The 27,837-nt window shown below is 39.6% G+C and overlaps 1 protein-coding gene across 2 annotated transcripts in view; it reads right to left on the bottom strand.

Annotated features, from left to right (window-relative positions):
- Positions 1-11,101, bottom strand: part of LOC139685666 (SET domain-containing protein SmydA-8-like) — a 30,050-nt gene extending 18,949 nt beyond the window's left edge. The window contains exon 1 of one of the 2 annotated variants that reach the window (XM_071582633.1): positions 10,802-11,101. In XM_071582633.1, the coding sequence (XP_071438734.1) occupies positions 10,802-10,825 (24 nt within the window). In that variant the 5' untranslated portion in view covers positions 10,826-11,101. The remainder of the gene's footprint in view (positions 1-10,801) is intronic. The other variant, XM_071582632.1, reaches the window with a different exon arrangement.
- Between the last annotated feature and the right edge of the window lie 16,736 nt (positions 11,102-27,837).

Raw genomic sequence — 27,837 nt, 5'->3', positions numbered from 1 at the left:
GCCGACCTTCTCTAACTGATACAATACTTGTCAAGTCTTCGCTAATACCCAATTAGATATAACTAATGAATGCGGCTATGTTAAATAAAAACTATAACATTGCATTGCCGTGGCATTAGAAACAAAATATAGGATATTGAACACATTTTTGTTAGTACAAACCCAGACATAGTAGTTGGGACGGAGAGTTGGCTCACGAGAGATACGAGGCAATAACATTGACAACCAATACGGAGAACACTTGGAAATATTTCTTAAATATTTTACGCGAAGGAGTGAAGACGTAAATCCCATCCAAACTTAAATACGACAGTAAGAAAACGAGATGGTACAACGATGAAGTCAGATCGCCATTAAGAAGTCAAGGAAGGCTACCATCAGATTTTAAAAAGAGTTAAAAAAGTAACGATATTGTTTATCCAAACAGAAACTAAAAGAATGTTCTAGTAAAACAAAAAGTATCAGGCCCACAGTTCTACACTCTTTTAAATCTTAAATATTATTGCGGGGTATTAAGTAGATGTTGATATAAGTGTTATTTCTCAGGGTAACGTTCTCAATTTTTAACCTTAAATTTCACTTTCTTAAAAATAAGCGTACAATTTACATATTTAAAATAGAAGATTATTGACATAAAAAGAAAGGACTTGCATTTGCAGATGACTCTGTGATTTGAAACGTGAGTGGTTTGTTAAAACTTTTTGTTATATGGTAAAGTGAAAAATGCCTTTTTTAAATATGAATTCTAACTAGCAAGATTATTACCTTTCAAAAAAATGCACAGCGATGTATTTGATTCACTGATTTAATATCCATTCAGTACATCTACATAATACCCCGCAAGTCGCCGCAAGGGCGTGTAGCGGAGGGTGCAGTAAATGGCGTGCAGCATACGTACATTAATGCTTCAAATTCAACCAGAGTTTTGCCAGTGAAAATAATGTTTTTTTTACTAAAAAGGAGTCGCAAATTTACAGAGTCGATTGGACATCGTTCATTGAAGCACTAGGATTAATTTTACTGATGTAATTCTGTGGCGTCCCTTGCAACACTGGACGTCCCTCCATCATGAAATGGAAGTTATCGGGCGCAACACTGCTCACTTGATTGATGATTCCTCCCAGTGTTTGGCATCAGTCGGCGACCATTTGGACTCAACGCCGAGCCAAAAGAGCGCCTAATTGGCTTGATCGGCGTGATTTCAGTCAATCCGAATTAGTACCAGAGGATGTAAAAGATCTCGTATAAACCGAATATATGGTATATGCTAGTGGCGTTCAGCACACGAATTTGAATTCTGAATTTGGCACGGATGTGTTTTTCTATAAGTGTTTTGAGGAATATGACGTTAGCAGTCTAGAATTACATTATTCTTATCACTCAAAATATCTCTATTTCTGGGCTTGTAACGAATAAATTCGCTTCCGCCTCTCACCTTCGGAAGGCCACAGTAAAAAAATTACATAGTCCCAGGAGATCACGGCCGTTTATATTTTAACGTGGAAAAATTATTGTATGAATTTAGAGCTAGTAAATTTCTTGAGTTGATATTTACGTTTCATGCGTAAGCTAATTCATATTTTTCAAAGCCCTTCTAAAATACGAGGGTGGTTTGAAAAGTTTCCGGCCTCAGAAATCGTCAGAAAAAATGTCTTGTATCTTTGTTAGGTCGGAAAATTTTCTGACCACCCATGTATATTCAGTCTCTTCAGGCATAAACAGTATTCTATCTGGATCCTGTCTTCAAAAATTCTCGCAAATTAGCATCAAACGGTTGTCATAAATTTCATGACTAAATTTTCATTACCGTCCAAAAGTAAATTCACTACAAGAGAAGCGAATAACGATAGGAAAAGGCAAATCACTCGTAAAATTACCTCTGTTGGAAATTAATCTTACATTCAATGCAACGATAGTGTTTTCAAGTAAATGATTTATCTACGGCTACATTTACTTAATACCCCGCAAGCCGCCGCAAAAGTACTTGGCGGGGGGTGTTAGGGCACCACCCGCAGTTAAGAAAAAAAAGCCACATGCAAAAGCAACCACATCCGTCCCCTTCCCGCTGCTCCAATGTTCTCCCATTTATCACGACCTTCAACTTATCACTGCCCTTCATTATTTCTTTCACCCACTTTATGTCTTATTTCGGATTTTCTTCAGTAACTTAATCTCTTTGCCTTTTCTGTGGAAAACTTTACCGTTTATTTCCTCTCTGTACAACATAGTAGAATGTCTATTCTTCACCACTCCCAAAATTAAAAGCCTTCAATATTTGCTCACCCTCTACTATATAAATGAATTGAAACTGAATTTTACTTAGTCAATCGCCTTATTGAAATCACTGGCTTTTTACGATGACAGGTAATGCTGGTAACGCTTCAGTTTAGAATTAATTGCGAGGTTATTTAGCCACACTGTTTGCTTGTTAGGGGTGAGTGAAACTTGTAAGTCTGGGGATCACATATGTAATTGAAATGTATATACTATCTACTTACTTAATGATTACTAAGGGGATGATCAGTTTGGGTTTAGCACGGGGAGAGGTACACGTGATGTCATTGCAGTAATGAGATCACTAATCGAGAGGAATATAGAACAAAATCAGGCCGAATTCGTCTATTTCGTAGATTTCCAAAAGGCGTTTGATAGAGTGAATTGGGAAAAACTAATGAGTATATTGCAGAAAATAGAAATAGATTGGAGGAACAGGAGGCTAATCGGCCACCTGTGAATGTCTCAGATGTTTAGGTGCGAGTGCCGAACGGAGAGTCCGTTCCCCACTCGCAGTATTTTCTACTATCAAGAAATCTCATAATGTTACTGGTAATAATGTGTTCTAATATTTTACAAGAGATCGATGTTAAGGAAATGGGTCGGAAATGGGTCGGATATGGGTTGGTTTATCCCTATCACCACCTTTATAGATGGGAGTTATATTGGCTAGCTTCCAATCGCGAGGTACTGAGCCTTCTTCTATCGGTTTAAAAAAACAATTGCTTTGATACGGAGCAGATGTTCTATTCATTTCTTGGTCAGTGTTATATCGCTCATGTGTTCCCCGGGTGGGTGTGGAGGATCGTTTGGGGCGTTTGTCTCTTTAATGCAGACGCTCTGGAAAAAATGTTTAAAATATTTCCCTAGCATAGGGCCAGAATGACTGATTTTTCCTCAAGATATTCGCTTAGTATTTTAGATTTAATAGAGTGCAGTGTTATGCGCATGATACTTTTAGTTTCACTAAGAAATTTTTTTAGCTTGTGTTTAGTTGTATTTACATTAACTATATTAACTGTTTTTAAAATCTGATTGTAACCTTCTTAGCCTCCTTAATGCCGATCTGGCTTCCCCGTTTCACCATCTAAGTTCCTGACTGACGCATTTAAGTTTGGATGGGATGTACGTTTTAATTCCTTCGCGTAAAATATTTAAGAAATATTTCCAAGTGTTCTCTGTATCGGTGGTCGGTGTTTTTGTCTTGTATTCTGGTAATTCTTATTTTAAATATTCTCGTAGTCTGTTAAAATTTGCCTAATTGATAAATGCATTTTACGCTCTCCTTTGTTAATTTTCACTAACTTAGTTGTTAACTCTACAAAACTAGCTTTATGGTCACTGATTCCGTCCATTATTTCAATGCTTCTTACGATTTCGGGCGTAGAAGTCGCGAAGATATCCAGTATGCTGTGGCCCCGTGTTGGTGATTTATCAATTTGTTCTAGAGCGTGTTTTGCGAATATATGGAGGGGTTCTTGGCATGACTCTCTGTTTCTGGCTGATTTTCCTACGCAGTACGCGTCCCAGTCAATTGACGGTAGATTTGTATCACCAGCGATTATGATAATACTGTTGCTATGTTTGTTGTTGAGAGTGGCTATTTATACGAAGGTTTGAGAACATACGATTTCATTTGGAATGCGCTAGTTTCACTTAGCACGTTTATTTTAACAGCATATCTTCGTTCGTTCTTTTTTCACGTGAACGTTCGGTTTGTTTTGACGAAATTTAAAAAATCATGCATTTTTCTAATGCTACATATTAAGGCCGATTTCAAAACACCCACCTTTTCCTTTCGACTTTCATTCACCCAATGTTTGTTTATGAAGAATCGTAGGAAAAATCATTCTGTCTTTGTGAAACCCAGAACTTTCCCAAAAAAACTATGCTTCATTCAATTGGTTTAGAGTATGATCATTGTTGGCCCACCTTCAAACAGAACTTCAAAGAGGAGTCATTCAGGCCCGTCTCATTATTTTGGTAAAACGGAGATGTGGATCACGGCTCAGAAGAGCGACACTGGCATGAAGCAGGAAGAGTGGGAAGAGGGAAAGTTTGAAGAAGATGAAACGATGGAAATGAAGCGGAGTCGTGCGTGGGGAGTCAAGGACCCCCTAAAAATAAGGATATCAGCACGCGGATTCTCTTCTGGGATTTTATCGAGGCGCGTTCTCTCTTCAGGGACTGATGAAAACAGTATCAACAGATGTCCTACGAACCGTTATCAAATTCATAACTCTGGCTCAGATACCTGCTCAATCCCGCTAAGTTGGCTCGAAAATTAATCTGCGCAATACCCCTCCAGCCGCCGCAAGTGCATGTTTCGGGGAGTGTTACGATACCACCCGTAAAACAAAATGAAACCACATGCAAAATAAACAAAAGCATGCCAATTCACACCCACAGAGACGTGTATATTCATTAAAACCCATTTTAACTTACACACATGCAAGTACATATACTAGTAACTAGCATACAAATGCACCTATACCAGATGTCTAAGCGGCATTTAATCTTGTACCCGCTTGCATTTCAAATGTTTTTATAATTAATATTATGTATTTGATTTCCTTCTATTAAGATTGCCCAACGAACATTTGTATCTATTCGTATTAAAGTCTATCTCTCTTATCTTTTCTTTGTGGTCTAACCTGCTCAAATAGTGTGGGGATGTAATAAGTTCCTTTGTGTCATATTTTAAGTCGTGTGCTCTGAACATTGCTTAAAGTCTAAATCTCAGCTGCTCTATTCGCGGAATATCAAATAAAAAGTAAAGATTCATAAAAAGGATACTTGAAAAATGCAAAGAACGGGTTCCGGAAGACCGTTATTTTACGTTAGTTGGGCCCCGCCTAGAGGATGCTGTGGGTGTATGGGATCCTCACGGGCTAGGCCCAGTTTTAGAACAAAATCGAGTGCAACGTAGAGCAGCTAGGATTGTGAAAAGTTCTCATGAACATGGTAGCAGTGTCTCGACAAACTCTGAAGAATTAGGATGGAAGCCACTAGGTGACCGTTGGTTCAAATACAGGTTAAAAATTCTGCGTAAATTTGAGACAGGTCAATTATCTGAGGATTTGAAAGATACATGTATATTACAGACTCCGACTTACCAGGATTGATCATATTACGTACGTGAAATTGGGGAGATAGATAGTAGAATGGATAGATTTAAAATGTCGTTTTTCCAGTTTACTATACTTTCAGTACAACTAGAGAAAAAAATAGATGACCGCAGGCGCGATGTAGATAACTAGTGTTGGTAGTGTATATAATTTCTTCGATGTCCAGCATGAACTTTAAATAGACCTATATTTTTATCACTCCTCCCGTATGACTTGAATATATTTTGTTATTGAATATTATTGCACGTAAGTACCTTCTGTAGCGAGATTACCTTTCTTCTAGTGGATGATCAAACTGATATTCGTGTGGAGGTGTCATGATTGTGATTGTGCTTGCATGTCTGGTGACGTAGAAATATGTATGTAAATAAATGTCTTTAACATTCTCATATATGTGACCTGCCTCGAATTTACGTAGTAAATTTAACCAGTATTTCAACCTTTGGGCACCTAGTGGCCCCCATCCTAATTTTTCCATAGTGTCGTGACACTGTTACCCTATTCATAACAACTTTTCACAAACCTAACTGCCGTACGTTGCACTAGATCTAGTTTCGAACTAAGCCTACCTCGTGAGGATCCTATACACCCGCAGCATACCCTAGGTGGGGCATAGGTAACGAAGCTAGACTATATCAAATCTACTAGAGTATACTTTGGCCAGCAAGTTTAGACATACATGTCACGTAGAAAGAAAATATGATCTACATGTGGAAAGCTTAGGTCCTGGCATATTTGAGCGCAGATAGAAAAGGCTTAATGGATTGAAATAACAAAATTCGTGGAGGTAGATAATATTCCTCCGGAACTATTTAAGGGTTTAGGGAAACGTCGGAGGATGAATTTTTATGGACTTATTTGTAATTTATGAGGAAAGAGCTTGGCCGAAAGATTTTTTCCGATCAACGTTAGTACTTAACCAAAAAAATTGAAAAACAGCCATATTAAAGGACTATAGAACAAAAATTTTGATTTCGCATGCAGAAAAAGGGGTTTTCAAGATAATCGATAAGAGGATGGAGAGCAGGGCGAATGCTTATTTGGGGGATGATCAGTTTGGTTTCAGAAAGGGGAGAGGCATCCAATTGACCAAAGCTCTGCATCTAAATAAATACCCCGCGATCCACCAAAAATGTGTGTGGCAGGGATTGAAATTTTATCAGGTGGGATGGGTAAGGGGTCAGGGAGGATAAGGGAGAAGAAGGGAAAAGGGAAATTTATTCACTAAAAAACCACACAAAAATGGGCAAATTCATATGCATGCTGGTGGAAAACTCAAATAAAACAAGTGTTAATTACACCCAATGAAATAGTTCTATGGTATATGAAATAAGAGGGAGCGAAAATGAACCACAACCACTTCTACTAAAAATAATATATAATGAAGTCACCAATAGAGGGAGGCACATAGAATATAATCAGAATGCATTTGAATATTTCGTTAACTTTTTGGAAGGCGTTTGAGTATGTTGCGTGAATAACTTACTCAAAAAAATTGCATTTTGTTGAAAAAATTATTCACGCAATTATTCCTTGCAATATTTTGGTGTTCGCATAGAAAATGTAACCCAATGGATATTATCGGCATTTGATTTTTTGTCATTATTGATATAGGTTTTCCTCCACCAGATCCCCTAGGCCGCTATGGGTTTTTATGGAAGTAGTATTTCAAGAGCCAATGGCACATTGCAAGCCAGTATGGCTTGCAATGTGCCATTGGACGGCGAGACAAAACGGTGAAAGAAGAGTTCTGAGAAGGTGGAGACATAATTTCAATGAGGGAAACGACGGTGAAAGAACCATAGTTTAAGGAGGCATGGAGGTTTGGGTTCGTGTAAGAAATGGTGCCTCTGGATACGATGTAGGGTCATTCAATGACCCCCAAGTGAGTGATAACTTTTGTGAAAAATCTTTAGAGTGCGTCGATGGAAACAGTATTGGCTGGAATACATGGCTTAAGTATAAATATATTCATTTGAATACATATAATTCGGATGATTTTAGCAGCATTATCGGCTTTGTTTTACATGCCGAGGGAATGAGAGCTTCAGTGGTCGAGGGCATTAAGAGGAAGAACTGGATACATTAAATTATAAATATGCAATAAAAGTAGTAGAATGATCTCGGAAGAATGCGGTGTTGGAGACTCTGAGGCAGTATTTTATGGATTTTATGGTAATGGTAAAGTGTATAAATAAGAGTAAAATGTATTAGGCAATGCAAAATTAATGCAAGGAAGTTGATAAACGTGGCAATGAGGTTGAATGAGAAGGGAGAATTTTGAAGAATGGAAATCTGACGGTATAGACGATATTTTAGCGAAATGTCAAACTGCAGGTATAAAGTATTTATTAGTCATTTGTGCAAATTGTTTAGTTTATATAATGTGTAAACTTAATTGGTACGAAACGATTGGAAGAATGTAACAGAGGGAAAGGAATTAAGATGAATGCACGAAGTATAAAGTAATTGTTTTTTAGTATAACGGGGAGATGATATTTGGTAATTTGTTGATATAAAGAGTATACATAAAAAGTAGCACTGAACAAAATCTGAACCGAGTGCAATCTGGTTTTATTCCTGTTAGGGGATATAGGAATTATCTAAACGCTCATCAGAATATGCATGAGATATTTATGGATGTGCTAAAGGAATGCCATTGTGCATTTTTTTATTTGGTGAAGGTATACGAAAGAGTCAATAGAGTAAAATTGGAGAGGTGGAAGGTTTTGATAGAATATGGATTAGATAAAACATTATCCACCCATTCACTTCCTTCTCAGTTGACACAAATTATATAATAATTTTTCCCCGCTCTGGATATCATACACGAGTAACTTACTTTTGAGCGTATTTACCTTCCATTTTATCCCCTCTTTTAACTCATTCAAGATATCCAGCGTTCATGGTAGATTTTTAAGTTCTCATTCAGGAAAAACTGCATCTTCGGTATATAGAATAACGACTATATTCACATCTTCTGTATCAATAAATGTATCATATTTTATAAATACATCTAGATGTATCCAGAAAAGCATTGAACCTACATGGAGATATTTGTGATCATTGTTTCACACAATCCCCTATTTCAGACAGGAAAGTCAAGACCCCAGTCATCTCGATACTTGCCGTACTATCTCTGTTGATCGGTTTTATACCATTTAAGATGGGATCGGAATGGTGCGATGGCTAACGTACAGGCTTCCCATTGAGAGGGCCCGGGTTCAAATTCTGGAGACACCAAATATTTTTCTGTGGTATCCCGATCCCTACTTGAGGTGCTTTGTGGAGAGCACTTCGAGTTAGCACGACGACCGTCGGATGGGACGTTAAACTGCGGACCCCTTGTTGCCTTTCGGCAAGAGTAGGCTAATGCCGAAGCCGGGTTTCTCTCCACCCTTCCTTTCCCATTTATCCCTAACGGCGCAAATGACCTTAAGCTGTCGGTCGCCTCCCATAAAAAACGAATGCTAACCATTTAAGAACTGCTGGTTTTCCGCAATTCCTCTCCAAAAGATTCAAAACTTTACTCTCCTTAATCGCATTTCAATCCTTTGTTGTATGCCTTCTCCCTTTGTAGTGCATTCATATTTGAGTCACTTCACATATTTCACTAGAAGTTTCCGCAACCGGTTATTTATTTTGTAATAGAAACTTTAACATATTTAGCTAATAATATTTTACTTACTGTTTTGCTCAGTTAAGCAATCCAATCAAGAGCTGGAATTAACTAGTTACCCACTCTTAAAGCATAACCATTTTGTGACGCATGGTATGTAACTTCAATTTAACACCCATTTAAACAGGGGGGGAAATTGGTATTAGGAAAATAGTTCTCATTTGGATTGTATTGACGCTACGATGTGTTCATTGGGGGACAGGGTAAATAAGATATCACTTGGATGAACCCATAAATATTATCGCATTACTGCTAACGAAGTGGTTGCCTACTAATGTTTCTTTTCATGAAAGTAATGGAGACTTGCTATTTTATCAAGAGACGGAAAGGGCATCGGGTGAAACTTGTTTCAATTTATCTCTAGAGACTATACGCACCACCTTAAAATGGTAAAGAGGAAATTTGTATAAAAATAAACATGGAAATGCCAAAATGATGTCTTCATTTCATATGCTTGCCGATATGAAAAACAAGCAAATATGCCCGAGAGGCTATACATATCTAGGAAATGAATCTCATTTTAAAACCAAATTAACGTATAATTATTAGCAAACGTTGATTGATTCCGGTTTTCTGATACTTAAGGGGTGTGGTACAATGCCACTGGCGTTAACAGTGGAAGCAATCTATATTATCTATTGTCAAAAGGGGGCCAACGGCATATGGCCATTGATCGAATCATCAATTCTCCGAATTACAGGGAGTAAAACCATGGGATAGGAACCTCGACCGGCAATTTTCTTAGATCCCTCGCCTTTTACTCCCAGAATCCCTTAGGGAAGTGTTGTCAGTACTGTTATATGAGCTGCCATGTTTGTGGGTCGTATCGTTCAACAAAGAAGACGACTTTATATTTGAAGCAAAAATCTCTCATAGTGCTATGCTGAGATGTCACCTGTTTAATTACAGAAAATTATCCTGAAAATAGTCCGCAAAAGTAAAATGACCGCGCGTAATGTAGGGCGGGAACATAACCTAGGTGGTCAAATTGTATTCTTTAATTACGCATCAATTCTACATAACAAGAAAACACTATCGAAAGTTCATCCATCAGGAGGGGAGAGAAGTGCTGTCCGCAAAACTAAGCCCTTTATGCGGCGCATATCGAAAAGGCATGGAATGAACAGTGGTGAAATTTTTTTAGAATGATTCAAACGGAAAAACCGCCGCCGTTTTAACAATTTTAATTACTCCATGTGGGAATAAATGTTTCAAATTTGCATTACCATTGAAACACGTTTGAAATCTAAGGATGTTTCATTTGGACTATAAGAAAACCTTCCCCTTTTCTCGGAAGACACTTCAGAAAATCCGAGTAATGAAACTATTTGACACAGTTCCCCGAAAAACAACTTGCGGTCCACGAGAAGATACTAGCATCCACTTCTAAATAAATGGAAAGCACAAGCGGAGCTATTTTCCACATTCTTCACGCGGATTTCCCGTAAAAAGATATTGACTACCAACTTCACCCAGTCCATTGTCTCGAATTTCGATCATGCGCCAACTAGTGATGCATTTTTAGGTCGTCCGATCTCGCCGCAGCTGGGAACCGAGCACTAATGGAGATCAAGTCGCCTTCCGCACGGGGGGTAGTTTTCACTTTTCGAGCACCATGAAGCGAATCTAAAATTTCCCCACACTCCAAATTGGCTGGACACACCCATGGGAACACGACGGTGCGCTGTTCGAGGTCCGGAAGGAATCGCGCAAGGCTCACCTTGTTCCTTCTCGAGCGATGCATCCTGTACCTCGTCCCCGATCAAAAGGCGTCGATCAATCCTCTGCCCAGCCGCTCCCAAAGTGTGATTCCAGCTCGCCCGAATGTCCGACCGACTGCTGGGGAAAAAATTCGTGTTTCCCAAGAGTGGAGAGCATGAGATGGCATCCCCGTTGGCACGCGGTCAATTCCCAAAACACCGAAGCCGTCGCCTGGATGGATGTGGAGGACGGGGATGGAGTCGAGCCGCCGTCGTCGTCCCTTTTTTCCCGCGTGAAGCAAGAGCCGGGAATTTCCCGCGGCCCGCCCGCCACCACGTGGCCGCGGTGCGAGGGTGGCACGCCCCTGGGGAGAAGCAACCCCGCCCCCTCTCCCATCCCCACCCACCCTCGATGGGGGATGCATTCCCCTGGCCCTGTTCCCGGAGAGACACCCATCCCCGGCACCACCCCCGCATTCACTACTCTCCCTCCTACATCGCCCCCCATCGAAACTCACACACACACACGCACAAACACACAACCCCATTAGCTAAGCTCACCTTAGGTAACCTGTGAGCACATTTCCCTCCACCCCACTTTCCCTCTTATTTTAGGCTAACATTTATTTTGAAACGGAGGGGATCGTTTGGGAAAAAGTGTCCTTGGCGGAGGGTATCACGAGAAATTCTTTTGACATTCGTGGGAAGTGCATTTCCTGCGTGTCGAGAGTTTTGCTGTACATTACATCACTGCCTGAATTTCCGGGTTCGATGAATAAGAAATAAGCAGCCATCCTTTCTGCATCAAGATACATTAATCATGAATTTGGAGTAACCGAATTGGAAACCACTATTTATCTATTTCATATACCATCTCGATCACTCACTGCTAACAACTCGAAATTCCAAATTTACGGAAAAAGTGAAAAACTGTCATCATACGCATTCAAATCCAATTAAGGATACAAACTGCTGCGCACGGTGACTGAAATCACAACTCGATTCTGAAACGGGAAGCTAACGATTTCCGACTTTCTGCGAGATGTTTTTCATTGCTCCGTTTTGAACATTTAAGGATAACTGTCAAAATCGAGCATAACTTTTAAATATATACGAAAGGAAAATATTCAAAATGTAAAACTACAAGGCAAGAGAAAGTAGACAACAGCTGAAAAACGAAAATATGTTTACTACTTTCCCTCATCTGCCCCTCCAATACCTCGCCCCCCAACCTCGGGCCTTCTCAATCACCTCACACTCCCACTACTCTTCGCTCATATCCTATCGCCCCACTCCTTACTTTCTCCTCCCACTCTCTCACCTCTCCTCCTTCAACCCCTCCCTCTCCTCTCACACTCTACTCCTTACCCATCCCTTGACCCCATCCAGAGAACAGCCTCTCACGGGCATCCCGTCTTCCCGTCTCTGCACGTTACAGGATCCCCAAAACGTTAGAAAAACCTGATGATGATATAATACATCGAAACCCGGTCGTAAAATAAAAAAAAATATATCAAGTGGAAAAGTGCTTCGATCAGTTATTCATTATTTTGTTAGACGAACCCCCGTGTGAGTTTCCTTTAATGCGTTTCCATGTCTAAACATTTCCTCAAGTTATATGCTGTATCGCCAACGTTTTCGAGTGTGTTACCCATTTGATAATTATATATGCAATTTGCATAAATCTTTTGTGAAAGTCTCACGGTTGTAAATACTAATGTACATCAAGAAAGCACTCGCGAACAAACCACAAGAAGATAATACAGAAATACACGAAAAATAAACTCTCGCGTATTCCGAATTCGGTGGCAATTCCACCTTTCTCAGAGATGGGAAGGAATATGCATATAAAAACCATAAACACAGTAATCAACCCGAAGTTCGGTTTGATAGGTGATGGTAGTGACTGGTATTTCACCCAGTACTGAGCCTGACGGCGAATGAAATTCAAACATCAGGGTAGGGGACCAATTCCTTTCCCTGCGCCGGTTATGGTTTCTCAGGAAGGTCTGGTATCCGAATAATCACATAGCTTGGGTATCGCTGAGGGTGCCCAGAGAGGCTTGCCCGGGAATCGAACCCGGGCCCTTCGGTCAGTAATCCAACTCTCTACCCCTGGAATACTGCGACCTACATATCATTATTATTAGGAAATCTACCGGTTAAGGTAGGCTTTTAGATGGACATAACTACCAAATAAATATTTTGTGACTCCAAACAAAACAAAACACAATCCAGCAACCTACTCTACATCAAGTTCCTCTTCATCTCCAAGTACCTCCTTCCTCCCTTCATCCTGTCCAACTTCCCTATCCTGTTCCTGCCCTTTCCTCGTTTGCCTAACATTCTCCCCTCTATTACAGTTTTCAACTTCCCACTGCCGATCAATACGCCCCTCATCCATTTTTCCTGCCTCCATAGGATTGCTCCCAACAAACCCCTCTTTTTGCCTACCATACCAAGTACTTCCTCATTTGTTTTCTTATCGGTCCATTTCGCCTTCTCCATTCTTCTCCACACCCACATTTCAAAAGCCTCCAATCCACGTCTATCCTCCTGCTTCAATGACCACGTTTCCGCGCCGTACATAGCTACACTCCATATCAAAGTTTTGACGAGTCTTTTCTTAACATCCTCACTCAACGTCCCTGTCATCAACTCCCTCCTCCATGTGAAAGCCTCTTTGCCAAGCGCAATTCTTCTCTTTACGTCCCTACTACTTTGACCGTGTTGGTCCAAAACCCTTCGGAGATACGTAAACTGCTCTACCTGCTCTAGTTTTTTCCCTCCTATTTTAGTTTTTAGCTGAGCCTTTTTCTTTCTAGAAAATCGTATAACCTTTGTTTTATTAATATTGATTCTCATCCCATACCTGTCGCACCGAATTTCTAATTCACTCAGCAATGCTTGCAACCCCTTGGCTGACTGACAAACTAAAGCTTGATCATCAGCGAACCTAACTGATTTAGGAATTCCCCGCCTACTTTCATTCCTACCATCAGTTCTTCCCATGCCTCTTTAATCATTTCCTCTACATTCAAGTTTAACAGCAACGGTGATAATGGGCAACCCTGCCTTACACCTCTTCCTAACACTGCCCATCCGGACTCCCCGTTCCCCACTCGCACCTGATCATTCTGAGATAAGTTAAGGTTGCGGATTAGCCTCCTTTCCCTCCAATCTGTTCCTATTTTCTTCAATTTACTAATTAGTTTCTTTCCAATTTACTCTATCAAACGCTTTTTCGAAATCTACGAAACAGGAAAATACGTCCTGATTGTATTCTATATTTTTCTCGATTAGTGATCTCATTACTGCAATGGCATCACGCGTACCTCTCCCCTTCCTAAATCCAAACTGATCATCCACCCAGTAATCCTTTTCCTTACTCTCTATCCTTTTGTTGATGATCCTGAGAACAACATTTACTACGTGGGATATCAAACTTATTGTCCTGTAGTCCTCACATGATGTAGCCTTTACCTTTTTCGGAATAGGAACTAAAACTGATCTCACAAAGTCTTCCGGCCAGATTCCTTCCTCATAGATACTACGAATCCGTCCCTATGAAGTCTTCCTCCCACATTTTCCTAAACATTTCAATAGTTCCGCAGAAATGTTATCAACCCCACGGCCTTATTAAGTTTCATCTCCCTTAATGCCCTTTCTAACTCATCGTCGAGTATGCCAGGACCTAAGCTATCTTCCTCTACGTCATGTTCCTTTTCTATGTCTAACTTTGTTGGTCTAAGTTCTTTACCATACAGTTCCTCTATACATTCCTTCCATCTGTCCTGGATATTTCCTGCGTCAACTATTATCTTACCCGCCTTATCTCTAACTGTTAGCATAGATCTTCCCTTCTTACTTCCCGATAGTGTTTTAACCTTGCTGTAAAGCGCACCAATTTCACCCTTCCCCTGCAAACTTTCCATATCCTCGCACTGCGTCTTCAACCATGCTTCTTTTACTTTATTTGTTGCCCGTCTCAATTTATTGTTTCACTCCTGGTACTTAAATTTGCCTAATTCTGTATTTACATTCTTCCATTTTCTCCTCTCATCCGTGATCCATGGTTTCCTAATCCTTTTCGCGTTAACGGTTCCAATAGTGTCTTTTGCGGCTTTCGATAACCCTTTCTTGATACATTCCCATTTTTCTTCGATAGTACTTAGCTCTTTACCATCCTCCATGATTTTTTCTACAGCCTGCTGGTACTCCTTTCTTGTCAATCCTATTAATTCCTCTACAATCTATTTCCTAACCAACCGCCCCTCCCATATCATTTTGAAACGGACGCTACATTTCATAACAACTAAATTGTGGTCAGAGTCCGCATCCGCTCCCGGGAAGCTGTGTGAATTGATCACAATGTTTTTGAATCTGTGCCTAAGCAGAATATAATCTGGTACCTTCTGAGTCACCCGGTATTTTCCATGTATATCTACGCCTTTTATTTTGCCTAAACCAAGTGTTGATGATGATTACCCCCTGTCTCCTACATAACTCAATTGCTTTCTACCCATGGTCATTCCTCGTGCCTAAACTGTAGTCCCCCACCTCATCACCCACTCTTCCTTCGCCTATCGTCACATTCCAATCCCCCATCACTATCAAATGTTTTCCTGCAGGAATACACGCGATTATGTCCTCTAACTGATTTTATATTCTATCGACATCTTCCTCCTTATGACTGCTCGGTGTTATGTATTATCTGACTAATGACCTAGCTCGTCGGTTCTGCTTTTATCTCTACTAGTAATATTCTATCCATAGCTTGTTCTATGATGACTAGGCTCCTTCCTACCTCTTTATTTAATATTATGGCAACCCCTCGTTGCTCTCGTCCCCGCCGCTGTATATTATTCTATAATAATCACTCAAGCAATCCCCGTCACCCTTCCATCTCACCTGGCATAGACCTAAAATATCTATATTTTCCCTTACATCCCTTTATACGTATACTTTCCTTTCCATCTCTTGCTTAATATTCTCTAATTATCCTGTCATTAATATTGTCCTAAAATTCCAAGTTCCTATTGTAACTAATTTGGTCTTCTTCTTCTGCGTCTTCTGTCCTGCTGCCGTCCGTTTTCCCTTGCAAGGGTTTCGTGGGGAAACGACCGCGGAAGCCTTGCCTGTCCCGCTGCCGGGCACGACACAAGGCCAATTGTGCCGAGTCCCGTAGGTGCCAGGACTCATATTCTCTATAGTGTCCATCATTATATTCTATATCATTGCTGTTGGGGATGATAATTGAGGTGGTTTCCCGTTGCCTTCCTCAATAGTGTGTTTAACGTGACGCCATCACTCAATGGCCGCCCCACTTGGGTCAGACTCCTTTGCAGCCGCCTCACAGAGGAACAGACGCTGCGTGGACTACCTTTCGTTTGGCTCCTAACCTTTGACCTATCTCGCATGGGTGACCCTTCCAGGAGTAATTATTATTACTCCCGCCAGCACAACTCTAGGGGTCATCGGAACGCCCAAGCCCTTCCACCTGGTCAAGGTTGTAGTCAATCGGAGGGATTTACATATATGTATATGATATACATTGATTTTTAAAAGATTGAAACGCAAAGAAAGGACAGTTCCAAATGTAGTTTTAACGTTTAGACGGCATTGCCGTCATCATCAGAATGCCGTACTCGGGGGAAGAGCGGAGACGATATGTGAAGAGGAAGGGTGAGGGGAGGAGAAGTAAGGGATGGATAGGAAACGGACAAGGGAGTTGGAGGGGATATATAGGCCGCTATTGGATGGATTTAGAGGGCTTTATTCAGCCTGGGAGGTTTAAATGACTGGAGCACCCAGATATAATCCATCTCGCGGGTTCTCATCTCCATGCAAAAATCGCACAAGCAGCAGTCAGTCAAGCAGGGGAGTTAACGCTCCCGCTGGCTAATCTAAGACTCCGACTTCTGTTCCGTTTTTGACTTGGGAGTTATGGTTTTGGTCGAGTATTTGGATATAATTCGTAGTGAGAATGTCCCGGATGAGTAGAGATGCACAGTATTTGATGTAGACTACGCCACATTTACTCTTGTTAACTTTGATTTTTGCACAACAACCTGAAACCTAACTTGAAAGCATTAATTCATCCTTGTCGTAATCTAACAGAACAACTTATAAAACGGAATGCACTCGTAAGGCACTTTCAAACGATTCCAACAACATCCTGTACTACTTGCCCGGTATAGTGAGTAGATTCACTAGCAAAAATTAAAAAGATTACAGATTGCTAAAGATAAACCTGAGTCCGGGAGGATTATTGAAATATCATTACTAACGAAAAAGCTAAAATTTTTTACTATCCGAATAATGTATTATATCCACAAGAAACCATAATTTTCACATTTAGATATTCAATGCTACTCCTATGGAAATGAAGACTTCCATCCTTCAAGAAGGAATTTCAAGGTACTTTTAGGAATGGGGGATACAAATAACTAGAATGAACCAAGTTCAACACGAAAGCACAATAGGGATACCTAAGGGGACCATGACTGAAACCTGCCTATTAAAAAAAAGAATAATAAAGAAATACACGTTTGAAAAATTTGAGAAGATATTTTCCACCACTTACATAAGAATCCATTTCCATTAGCGCTCAGAGGTGTCGCATTCCATTCAATTGCATTTTTTCTGTGAATACGCTGTACACCTCAGCCGTTCAACTTACCCACTGCCACTGTGAGCCAAGTGTTTCAGCAAGCGCGCCGGAATACATAACTGCAGTTTAATCAAAGAACTGCAGGAGATGCGATGACAGTAACTTTTTAACGTAGTCATCCGCTAATATGCATTAACATGCAACAATGTCAAAGTGTAAAAATGATTCGATTTGACCGGAATCCCGATGAAGGAGTAGGGTTTTTACACTTTAAAATTGTTGCTTTTTAACTGCAGCTTACTTTGTATAATACCTGTAAGTTTCGCTCAGCTACAAGAAAGGCTTAATTGGACAATCTACTCCGAGCTGTAGCAATAGACGTGCGTTGGGAGTAAATACATGCCTTTAATGAAATATTTATTATTTTCGTCATTTTTACGATCAATTAGTTCTAATGAGTTAGTAACAGGACAATAGTCCTATTCGGTCAGTTTCACTGATCTAAAATCGTGATTTATAATTTTTCTTAAACAAGGGGAGCCACTAACAATGTAAGCGGTTGTCAAATAAACGAATGAGTTGAGCCCGTCCTTCGAAAAAGGGAACGACTTGAATGAATGGGATGAATTGAATTTTAATTTCACAATACCTAGAATTCATAAATTCAGTCAGCCTTGCTGATAATAAAGCTTTGGTTAGCCACTCACCCGACGGTTTGCAAACATTGCTGAACGCATTGGAAAGCCAGTACGACGGTTATGGAATGAGACTAAATGTTAACAAAACAAAGTTTACGCGGTATTTGAGATAGAGGAAGGTTAAGGTAAGTATTACTATAGGAGCTCCTAAACTGGAGTAGGTGGAACAGTTTACCTATCTCAGAAGTGTTCTGGACCAAAATGGTCATAGTATTAGGGACATAAGAAGTATAATTGCGCTAGGAAAAGAAGCTTTCACATGGATGAGGGAATCGATGACAGGGATGTTGTGTAAGGATGTCGAAAAACAGCTCGTGAAAACATTGGTGCGGAGGGTGGTTTGGTGTGGCGCAAAAAATGGTATTTGAAGCAAGATGATAGGCGTAGATTGGAGGTTTTTGAAATGTGGGTGTGGAGAAGGATGGAGAAGATGAAGTGGACAGAAAGGCAAACAAATAAGTGAGTGCTAGGCATGGTAGGGAGGAGGGATAATTGTTGAGAGAAAGCCAAAGAAGGAAGGAATGATGGACTCAAAGCGTTTTAATTGGAAATCGGATGTTTAAGACTGAGATAGATAGGAGAATGTCAGTCAAAAAAGGAAGGGGAAGGAATAGGATAGACCTGTTGGATGGAATGAAGGGAGGAAAGAAGTATGTGGAGTTAACGAGGGACTGACTGCTGGGTTCGATACTAGATTGAGATTGTGTTTTTGTTAGGAGAGGAAAAAAATGCATTGTTGTATATTTTTGTTCGGATGATAACGCATTAATTAGCCAATTGTCTAAGGAGTTACAAGCATTACTCGTCTTTAGGAAATCAGTGTGATAGGCAAAGGAGGAAAATAAATGTAAATAAAATATGGTTATGAGGAATTAGAGAAAGAGGAAGGCTAAGTTAAACATAAAAATAGGAGGAAAAACTATAGAGCAATTGAAACATTAAATCCATCTCGGAATTTTTTTGGACCAAGATGGACCACGTACCAAGCGTGTGAGAAGAAAAATTTCGCTATTCAAAGACAGTTTGACGGAGAAGAGGGAATTGCTGACAGAGATGTGGCATACAAATGTTAAGAAAATACTAACGAAAAACTTGATTTTATACTGCGCGGAAACATGGCCGTTTGATTAAAATGATAGTTATAGATTGGAGGCCTTTGAGACGTGGGTGTGTATAAAGATGGAAAAAGTAAAATGCATGGAAAGGAAAAGGGGAGGAGAGAGGGGTCCTGTGAGAAATCCAAATGAGGCCAGGAAGGTTGATACAGAACATTTTGATTGGTGATGGTATGTTAAGAACTGTGAAGTTGGGAAGAACGTAATGCCAGAAAAGTAGGTGGAGGAAAATAATAGGCATGTTAGATGGAATGAAGGGAGGTAGAATGTATGCAGAATCGAAGACTGGTTTATTTTAGCGTAGAGGGTCAGGTTGTGTCTCACTAGGAGACGCTATGAAATACAGGTGTAGTGATATTCAATCTGATTCCATCCAAAACCTGTCCCAAACGGTAGACCACCAAACTATTCTTCCATCACCTCCGTTAGCTTTACAACTTCCCTACCCAATGTCCTTACATTTCAAGTGCCTATTTAATTGGCGGTGTTCCACTTCGGTGGCTTCTTTTCTACTGCCGGAGAATCGGAAGAATAAGAATTTTGTGCGACTTCCGCGGTGGTCTCCCCTCCCTCGCTACTTGGGTTGAGACACGCTCCTGTGGGCTGAGTCCTTTAATTGTGATGACTCATTATCGCATATGTGGCCATCATTATTTTTGCGGGATAAATAATGGAGGTCGCTTCCCGTTACCTTCCTTATTAATGTTTTCAACGTGTCACCAATGCTTAAACGGCCATTGCACTGGTGTCAGACGCCTTTGCGGTCGCATCACTTAGACACAGATCATTCGTGGACTATCTTTGGTTTCTATCTGGCATTGAATGTTCTCATTGCCCAAGCAACACTAGATACATAATGGTCCCAAACGAAAAAAAACTAAAAATAATTTAAAATTTGAACTTTTCATTCAGTGACCTAGCATGTAATACTATTGCTATACAGTACGTAAAACATAATATTGTGCCGTATATTGATTACCAAATACTTAATTTGACCCGGAAATGAATTAAACGACAAAATAAAGATAAAATACGAGCCCCTGAGTTTCGAATTCGTAAATTAAATTATTTACTATGATTTTTAAACTTACATTATATTAACATGAATTTTGAAATTAATTATCCAGACTCGTTTAGAGTACCACCGGTCCCCACGGGGATTTTTTCACTGGTTATTAAGGTGGGGTATATATATAACATATATTCAATTGAATAATCTTGCGCAATCGTGTTTTGCATTAATACTTCTTTGAAACGTTACCGCGCGCCGCGATGGCCGCTGCGTTGCTTCACCTATGGGGACTGAAATATATACAAGGAAAATAAACTTCGACTTAAGCACATAGCTTCAATCCGTTGTTTCACTTATTTTCCAAAAACGTAATTCATCATTTTTGTCTGATACTCAAAACTAAACTCTGGGATATAAAAAAGGTTCCGAGAATGAATCCAGCCCCGGTGGCGGCGGGGCAATGTACTCTCCTGCCATCCCAGAGGTAGCGGGTTCCATTACCGCTTAGGTAGATTTTTCCACATCCATGGCTTGAGTGTTTGTGTCTATTGTTATATCATTATTGAAAGTCAGATGTAAAGACCAAAGTATGCTGTTTTCGGATTTCACTGAAATAAAAAAAAATCTAGGTGACATTTTGAATAAATGAAAAACTCCAACAGCCGTAACCAGTTTTACGGTTATTGTAAAACTGTTTACGGCTATTGGAGTTTTTCATTTATTCAATACTACTAGCCATAAGAGCTCAATTCTATCAATAGGAGACATATGATGTAATTTCCAGATTTACTTCGTGGAAGCGATCCACGACTCAAAAAACGCGGGATTGGTGGTGGAAAGGATGACGTAGGGCATGCAGGAAGGAGCAAGTAGGGGAGGAGGAACCGTGGTGTTTGGAATGCAGACCACGGTTCCTCCTTCCCAAGTTGCTCCTTCCTACATGCCCAATGCCATCCTTTTCACCCCCAATCACATGACCCCCTCCCTTTCTAACACCCGCCTATAAACATCACCGTTCACGACTCCCATCCCATCCACTCAGGGTGTATATTAAATGCAATCCCTGTATGTGAGCCTGACGATGACGCTACGCGTTGAAACCTATGTCGTCTAAAAATATAATGTATGTGGAAATACTAAGAGTATTCTTTTGAGTCTATCTGGGTGACGCCTCTGGGCAGCCTTATTTTTACCCAAACTCTGAATATCCGGGTACCATTTCTTCCTGGGAAACACAGGTGGACCGGGGATGGGATCTGGCATACCTATCCTAGTGAGTGAATTTCACTCACGCTGTATACGTCTAAGCACGCATTGAGCTCTAACTTCTCCTATTAAATCAATCATCCATTTGGTAACCGTGGTTTGGTCTACCCATTATAATGATCAAACTGCATGCATGCAGGAACATACTAATTAACGGCAAAAATAATAATGTGAAATAAGACATGGGGTCAACAAAAAACAAATTCTTTTCAAAATTCTTTCAAAAACAAACTTTTTTGTTTCCTCTGTATTTACGATTCAAATGCATGTGTTGGTCTGGTTGTTATTTTTGAGTCGACCGTTTTACTTATATCTTTTTTTTTGCTTGAATTGTTCCTTCGCCTTCCGAAATTATTTTTAGACTGTTAATCCGTAATAAATAATGGATAAATGTACTTACACGTACATAAAAATTAATTAAAAAATAACCATTAATTTTATTTAACATTTTTAGGTCGAATTTCGTCATTACAAACTTTTACAGGGTGGGCATTTTTTTCCATGTGAGCAAGAGTTAAATGTGTCTACTCTTTTACTGTCTTTCATGTTATAATTTGAATAGCTACGAAGCTACAAGTTAAGGTCTCTTTTTCAGGTTTCGTACTGTTTTAGCACTGCAAGTGAGAGGTGTAAAAATGACGCGAACTACGGCTTACTATAAAATTAAAAAAATTGTAAATCTGAACAGGCAACTTCAAGGTATTCAGAGCAAAACGAAACATTATTTGGAAACACTACATCTACTTAATGGCCCGCAAGCCGCCGCAAGGACGTGTGGCGGGGATGTTAGGGCACCACCCGTAATTAAGAAAAAACCGCATACAAAATCCACAACTTAATACAGACCACAAACCAAACATGGTATACATTCATCCAAAAATTCTTACACCCCACACCAATGGAAACACATAAACTACCAACTAAAATACACATGCACTTACAAATACATATACCTGATATCATTGCAATGTGTATTTTGTTCCGACGTGTAAATTATATGGTTTTAATATTTGTAATGTGACTTCGGTTTCTTACCATTATGATTTCTGATTTTATGGGGAAAGAATGAGCATTTGCTTCTCTCTGTACTGGAATCTATCTCCCTTATTTCATCTCTGTGGTCTGATCTACGTAAGTAGTGTGGGACCATTATAATTCCTTTAGTGTCATCGTTAAACTCGTGTGACCTGGACCTTTCTAAAAGTCTGTCTCCCTTGTTCTCTTCGTATTTCAAGTGGCTCCCAGCATAAATGCACTAATAGACCTGTCACATCGGTATTCTTATTATAACAATTTTGAACGAATCTGGCGGATTTTCCCTGGACATTCCCTGGATCTAATTCTCTTTGCCAAATTTTCTCTGATCTGAACTGAATTTAAATTAAAGAATTGCCTTGATGAAATCACTTGCTTCTTACGATGATACGTAATGCTCGTAACGCTTCAGTTTAGAATAAATTGCGAGGTTATTAAGCCACACTATTTGCTTATTATGGGTAAGAGAAACTTATGATGCTCGGGATCACTTATGTAATTGATAAGTATACACAACTTACTCACTAAATGATTGCATAGGGGATGATCAGTTTGGATTTAGGAAGGGGAGAGGTACGCGTGATGCCATTGCAGTAATGAGATCACTAATCGAGAAAAATATAGAATACAATCAGGACGTATTTTCCTGTTTCGTAGATTTCGAAAAAGCGTTTGATAGAGTAAATTGGAAAGAAACTAATTAGTAAATTGAAGAAAATAGGAACAGATTGGAGGGAAAGGAGGCTAATCCGCAACCTTAACTTATCTCAGAATGATCAGGTGCGAGTGGGGAACGGGGAGTCCGGATGGGCAGTGTTAGGAAGAGGTGTAAGGCAGGGTTGCCCATTATCACCGTTGCTGTTAAACTTGAATGTAGAGGAAATGATTAAAGAGGCATGGGAAGAACTGATGGTAGGAATGAAAGTAGGCGGGGAATTCCTAAATCAGTTAGGTTCGCTGATGATCAAGCTTTAGTTTGTCAGTCAGCCAAGGGGTTGCAAGCATTGCTGAGTGAATTAGAAATTCGGTGCGACAGGTATGGGATGAGAATCAATATTAATAAAACAAAGGTTATACGATTTTCTAGAAAGAAAAAGGCTCAGCTAAAAACTAAAATAGGAGGGAAAAAACTAGAGCAGGTAGAGCAGTTTACGTATCTCCGAAGGGTTTTGGACCAACACGGTCAAAGTAGTAGGGACGTAAAGAGAAGAATTGCGCTTGGCAAAGAGGCTTTCACATGGAGGAGGGAGTTGATGACAGGGACGTTGAGTGAGGATGTTAAGAAAAGACTCGTCAAAACTTTGATATGGAGTGTAGCTATGTACGGCGCGGAAACGTGGTCATTGAAGCAGGAGGATAGACGTGGATTGGAGGCTTTTGAAATGTGGGTGTGGAGAAGAATGGAGAAGGTGAAATGGACCGATAAGAAAACAAATGAGGAAGTACTTGGTATGGTAGGCAAAAAGAGGGGTTTGTTGGGAGCAATCCTATGGAGGCAGGAAAAATGGATGAGGGGCGTATTGATCGGCAGTGGGAAGTTGAAAACTGTAATAGAGGGGAGAATGTTAGGCAAACGAGGAAAGGGCAGGAACATGGTAGGGATGTTGGACAGGATGAAGGGAGGAAGGAGGTACTCGAAGATGAAGAGGAACTTAATGTAGAGTAGGTTGCTGGATTGTATTTTGCTTTGTAAGGAGTCACAAAATATTTATTTGGTAGTTATGTCCATCCAAAACCTACCTTAACCAGTAGATTACTTAATAATAATAATAATAATGATAATAATAATTATATATATGTGCATAGGAAACACCATCATGGCGTTCCCTAACATTCGATCCGCACGTATACGCTCGTTTTTTAAAGCATCAATTTTTTTGAAAATTACTCACTGTGATATTTTGGTGGTCCCAGCCACATTCATCACAATACGAAGATTCATCATGTTTAAAAAAATGAATTTTTTAAAACTATATACTTTTATATAGTTTTGCGGGGTACTATGTATTTGTGTATATATATAAATATATATTATATATATATATATATATATATATATATGTGTGTGTGTGTGTGTATGTGTGTGTGTGTGTGCGTACCGAATTTATAATATATTTATTTATGTAAAGCATTATTATTCGGTGGTCTACTGCTTGAATGAGGTTTGGATTGACAAAAACTGTGCTCCGCTACATTTCTAAGCCTCGTCCAATAAGACAGAAACTTACACCCCACACTTAAATAAACTGTTTTCCCATTCCACGCAGTCTACATGCCATCATTTAGTCCAATATGCCGATCATTTTTCTCCCCCTAACTCGCCCACCTAACGATCAACCTTCTATCGCAGTCTTCAACATTCCGTCACCAATCAAAATGCTTTACATCCACCCTTACTTCCTCCTTTGGAGATCTTCCAACAATCCCCCTCCTACCTACCATGCCTACTACTTCTTCGTTTTCAATGCAGTGCCCGAGAAATACAATAGATATTTGTGTGTGTGAGTGTATGTATGTATGTGTGCGTTTGTGTGTGTATATATATATATATATATATATATATATATATATATGCACACACACACACAATGCTTAGTGATAGCAAATGAGCATACGGGAACAAAAAAAACGAGAAACCACTTGACAAATTTTCGGCAGTTCGCCGTCGTCAAGGCCGAAAAGGTATCTACTGCTACTTGCTCCAGAAGGTGAGGGTCGGCAAGTTGGAGAGGAAGTGGGTCCTATGGTGAAATGGGAGAGTGACGAAAATGAGGGTCGGGAATGAATTCTGACAAACGGATTTAGGGTTTTCCCGCAGTTGAGTCTTTCCGGGAAGGTCTCGGGTATCCCGACTGAGGTGGAATGTGGGGGCGAGGAAAGGAAAAGGCGAGGCGGATATTATAACTGGGATAGAAAGTGAAAATGAGCTTGTAGAATTAAGACGAGAATAGTTTCTAGATGATTAATCAATCGTTTATCCTAAATCACCGCTGATTGAAAACTCTAAGGGTTCACATTAGCACAAACTCTTGGATGCGGACTTCGGTAGACTGTAAGTGGGCGGTTGAGGTGTGGATTATAGACGCGGTGAAGCAGTAATAACATTCTTGTCGTGGATCTGGGCGTGAGTGGGAATGGGAAGTATATGGCTTGTATTATGAGCGATGGCTATTCATACGTATTATGTATTAATGCAGTTGCTTGGGGTTGGGTTTGCTTTGAACAGTTGCAACAATAATGAAACTCACCTTTGGTTGGAGTCTAGGTGGCGAGGAACCCTGGCTGGAATTTATCCATGAATAAAAAAGTGTACCAAGACTCAATTGAGATCCCATGTCAGGGCCTTTTTTTGGAGGAACATGCTTTTGTTGAAATGGGAAGTTTTTCTGAAAAAGATAATACGTATAATAGAGATTTTATGTGAAAAAATATTTATATGCATAAAACTATATATATATATATATATATATATATATATATATATATATATATATAAACTATATATATACTACCTTGATCAAAATGTTCCCGGAATAACCACCGTGTGGCGCTCCCATCGTTCCGATTTGAGTTCTGTTTTTTTTGTTAAATTGGTACATCTGTTGTTGATATTCCCTTTAAATCTTAGTGTCATAACTTGACATTTGCAAAAGTTACGTAGCCAAGAGTACATCTATCTCTGCGTGTGTTGGCGATTTTTTACAATTTCAGAAATGGATTTAAATTTGCAACAACGAACTTGTATTAAATTTTGCGTAAAAAACGGATTTAGTGGCGCACGGACGTTGGAAATGTTGGAAAAGTGTTTCGGCAACGATTCTCTAAAAAAAACGGTCGTTTACCAGTGGCACGAGCGGTTCAGAAGTGGTCGTGAGTCAATCGAAGATGATGAACGCAGTGGCAGACCATCGACATCGAAAGTCGGTGAAAAAATTGATAAAGTAAAAGAAATGTTGGTCAATAACCGCAAATTAACCATCAGAGAAATAGCGGAGGACTTGAACATTGCCTATGGATCCGCCCAAGACATTGTGGTTAATGATTTGGGTTTCCGTCGTGTAGCATGCCAAAAGACCTCAATTTCATGCAAAAAAGAGACCGTGTTGACGTCGCAAAAGACATGATTTGCGAGGCTGAATCCGATCCCACATTCATCAAAAGGATCATTACTGGAGACGAGACGTGGGTTTATGAGTACGACACGCAATCCAGACATCAGGCAAGTGAATGGCGTTCACCAAATGAGCCGAGACCAAAAAAACCACGTCGTTTTCAGTCAAAAAAGAAGGCAATGCTGACGGTTTTCATGGATTACAACGGTGTAGTGCATCATGAATTTTTGCCAGAAGGCCAGACAGTAAACAAAGAGTATTATTTGGGCGTTATGAGACGTTTGCGTGAAGCAATTCGCCGAAAGAGACCAGAAATGTGGGCAGAAAACTCGTGGATTTTGCACCATGATAACGCACCGTCGCACAGTGCTATCATTATTCGTAATTTTTTGACGAAAAATGCAACAAATACCATCCAACAGCCACCGAATTCACCTGATTTGGCTCCCTGTGACTTCTTTCTGTTCAATCGAGTTAAAAAACCATTACGGGGAACGCGTTTTAGCAGCCGAGAGGAAGTAATGGAAAAATCGCAGGAAGCACTGATGGACATACCGAAAACCGAATATAAAAAATGTTTCGAGGATTGGATCAAGCGCTGGCATAAGTGTGTTGCAGTCGATGGGGATTACTTTGAAGGGGACAATATAGATTTAGATGAATAAACTTGTATTTTTAATTTTCTGAATAAATTCCGGGAACTCTTTGATCAAGGTAGTATATATATATATATATATATATATATATATATATATATATATATATATATATATATATATATATATATATATATATATATGTATAAAATATCTTCGAAATGGAACGCTCTTCGGCGACACATAAATATATAAAAACACAGATGTAGATTTTTAGAATATAGAGACACAAAGAAAGGACACTCACACTTTGTTATTTTACGTTTCGACAGCACGGCTGTCGTCTTCAGAATGGCCATTCTGAAGACGACAGCCGTGCTGTCGAAACGTAAAATAACAAAGTGTGAGTGTCCTTTCTTTGTGTCTCTATATTCTAAAAATCTACATCTGTGTTTTTATATATTTGTATATATATATATATATATATATATATATATATATATATATATATATATATATATATATATATATATATATATAAAGATTGTACGGAAAAACTCGAAAGAGCGGCACAATAATGGGCTGACACAATATAACACAAATAGAATA

Source organism: Hetaerina americana, unplaced genomic scaffold, assembly GCF_022747635.1.
Source record: "Hetaerina americana unplaced genomic scaffold, ioHetAmer1.1.p SCAF_12, whole genome shotgun sequence".
In the NCBI taxonomy this organism is placed as follows: domain Eukaryota; kingdom Metazoa; phylum Arthropoda; class Insecta; order Odonata; family Calopterygidae; genus Hetaerina; species Hetaerina americana.
The sequence above is the reverse complement of the archived record's forward strand: the minus strand, read 5'-3'. Positions and strand labels throughout refer to the sequence as shown.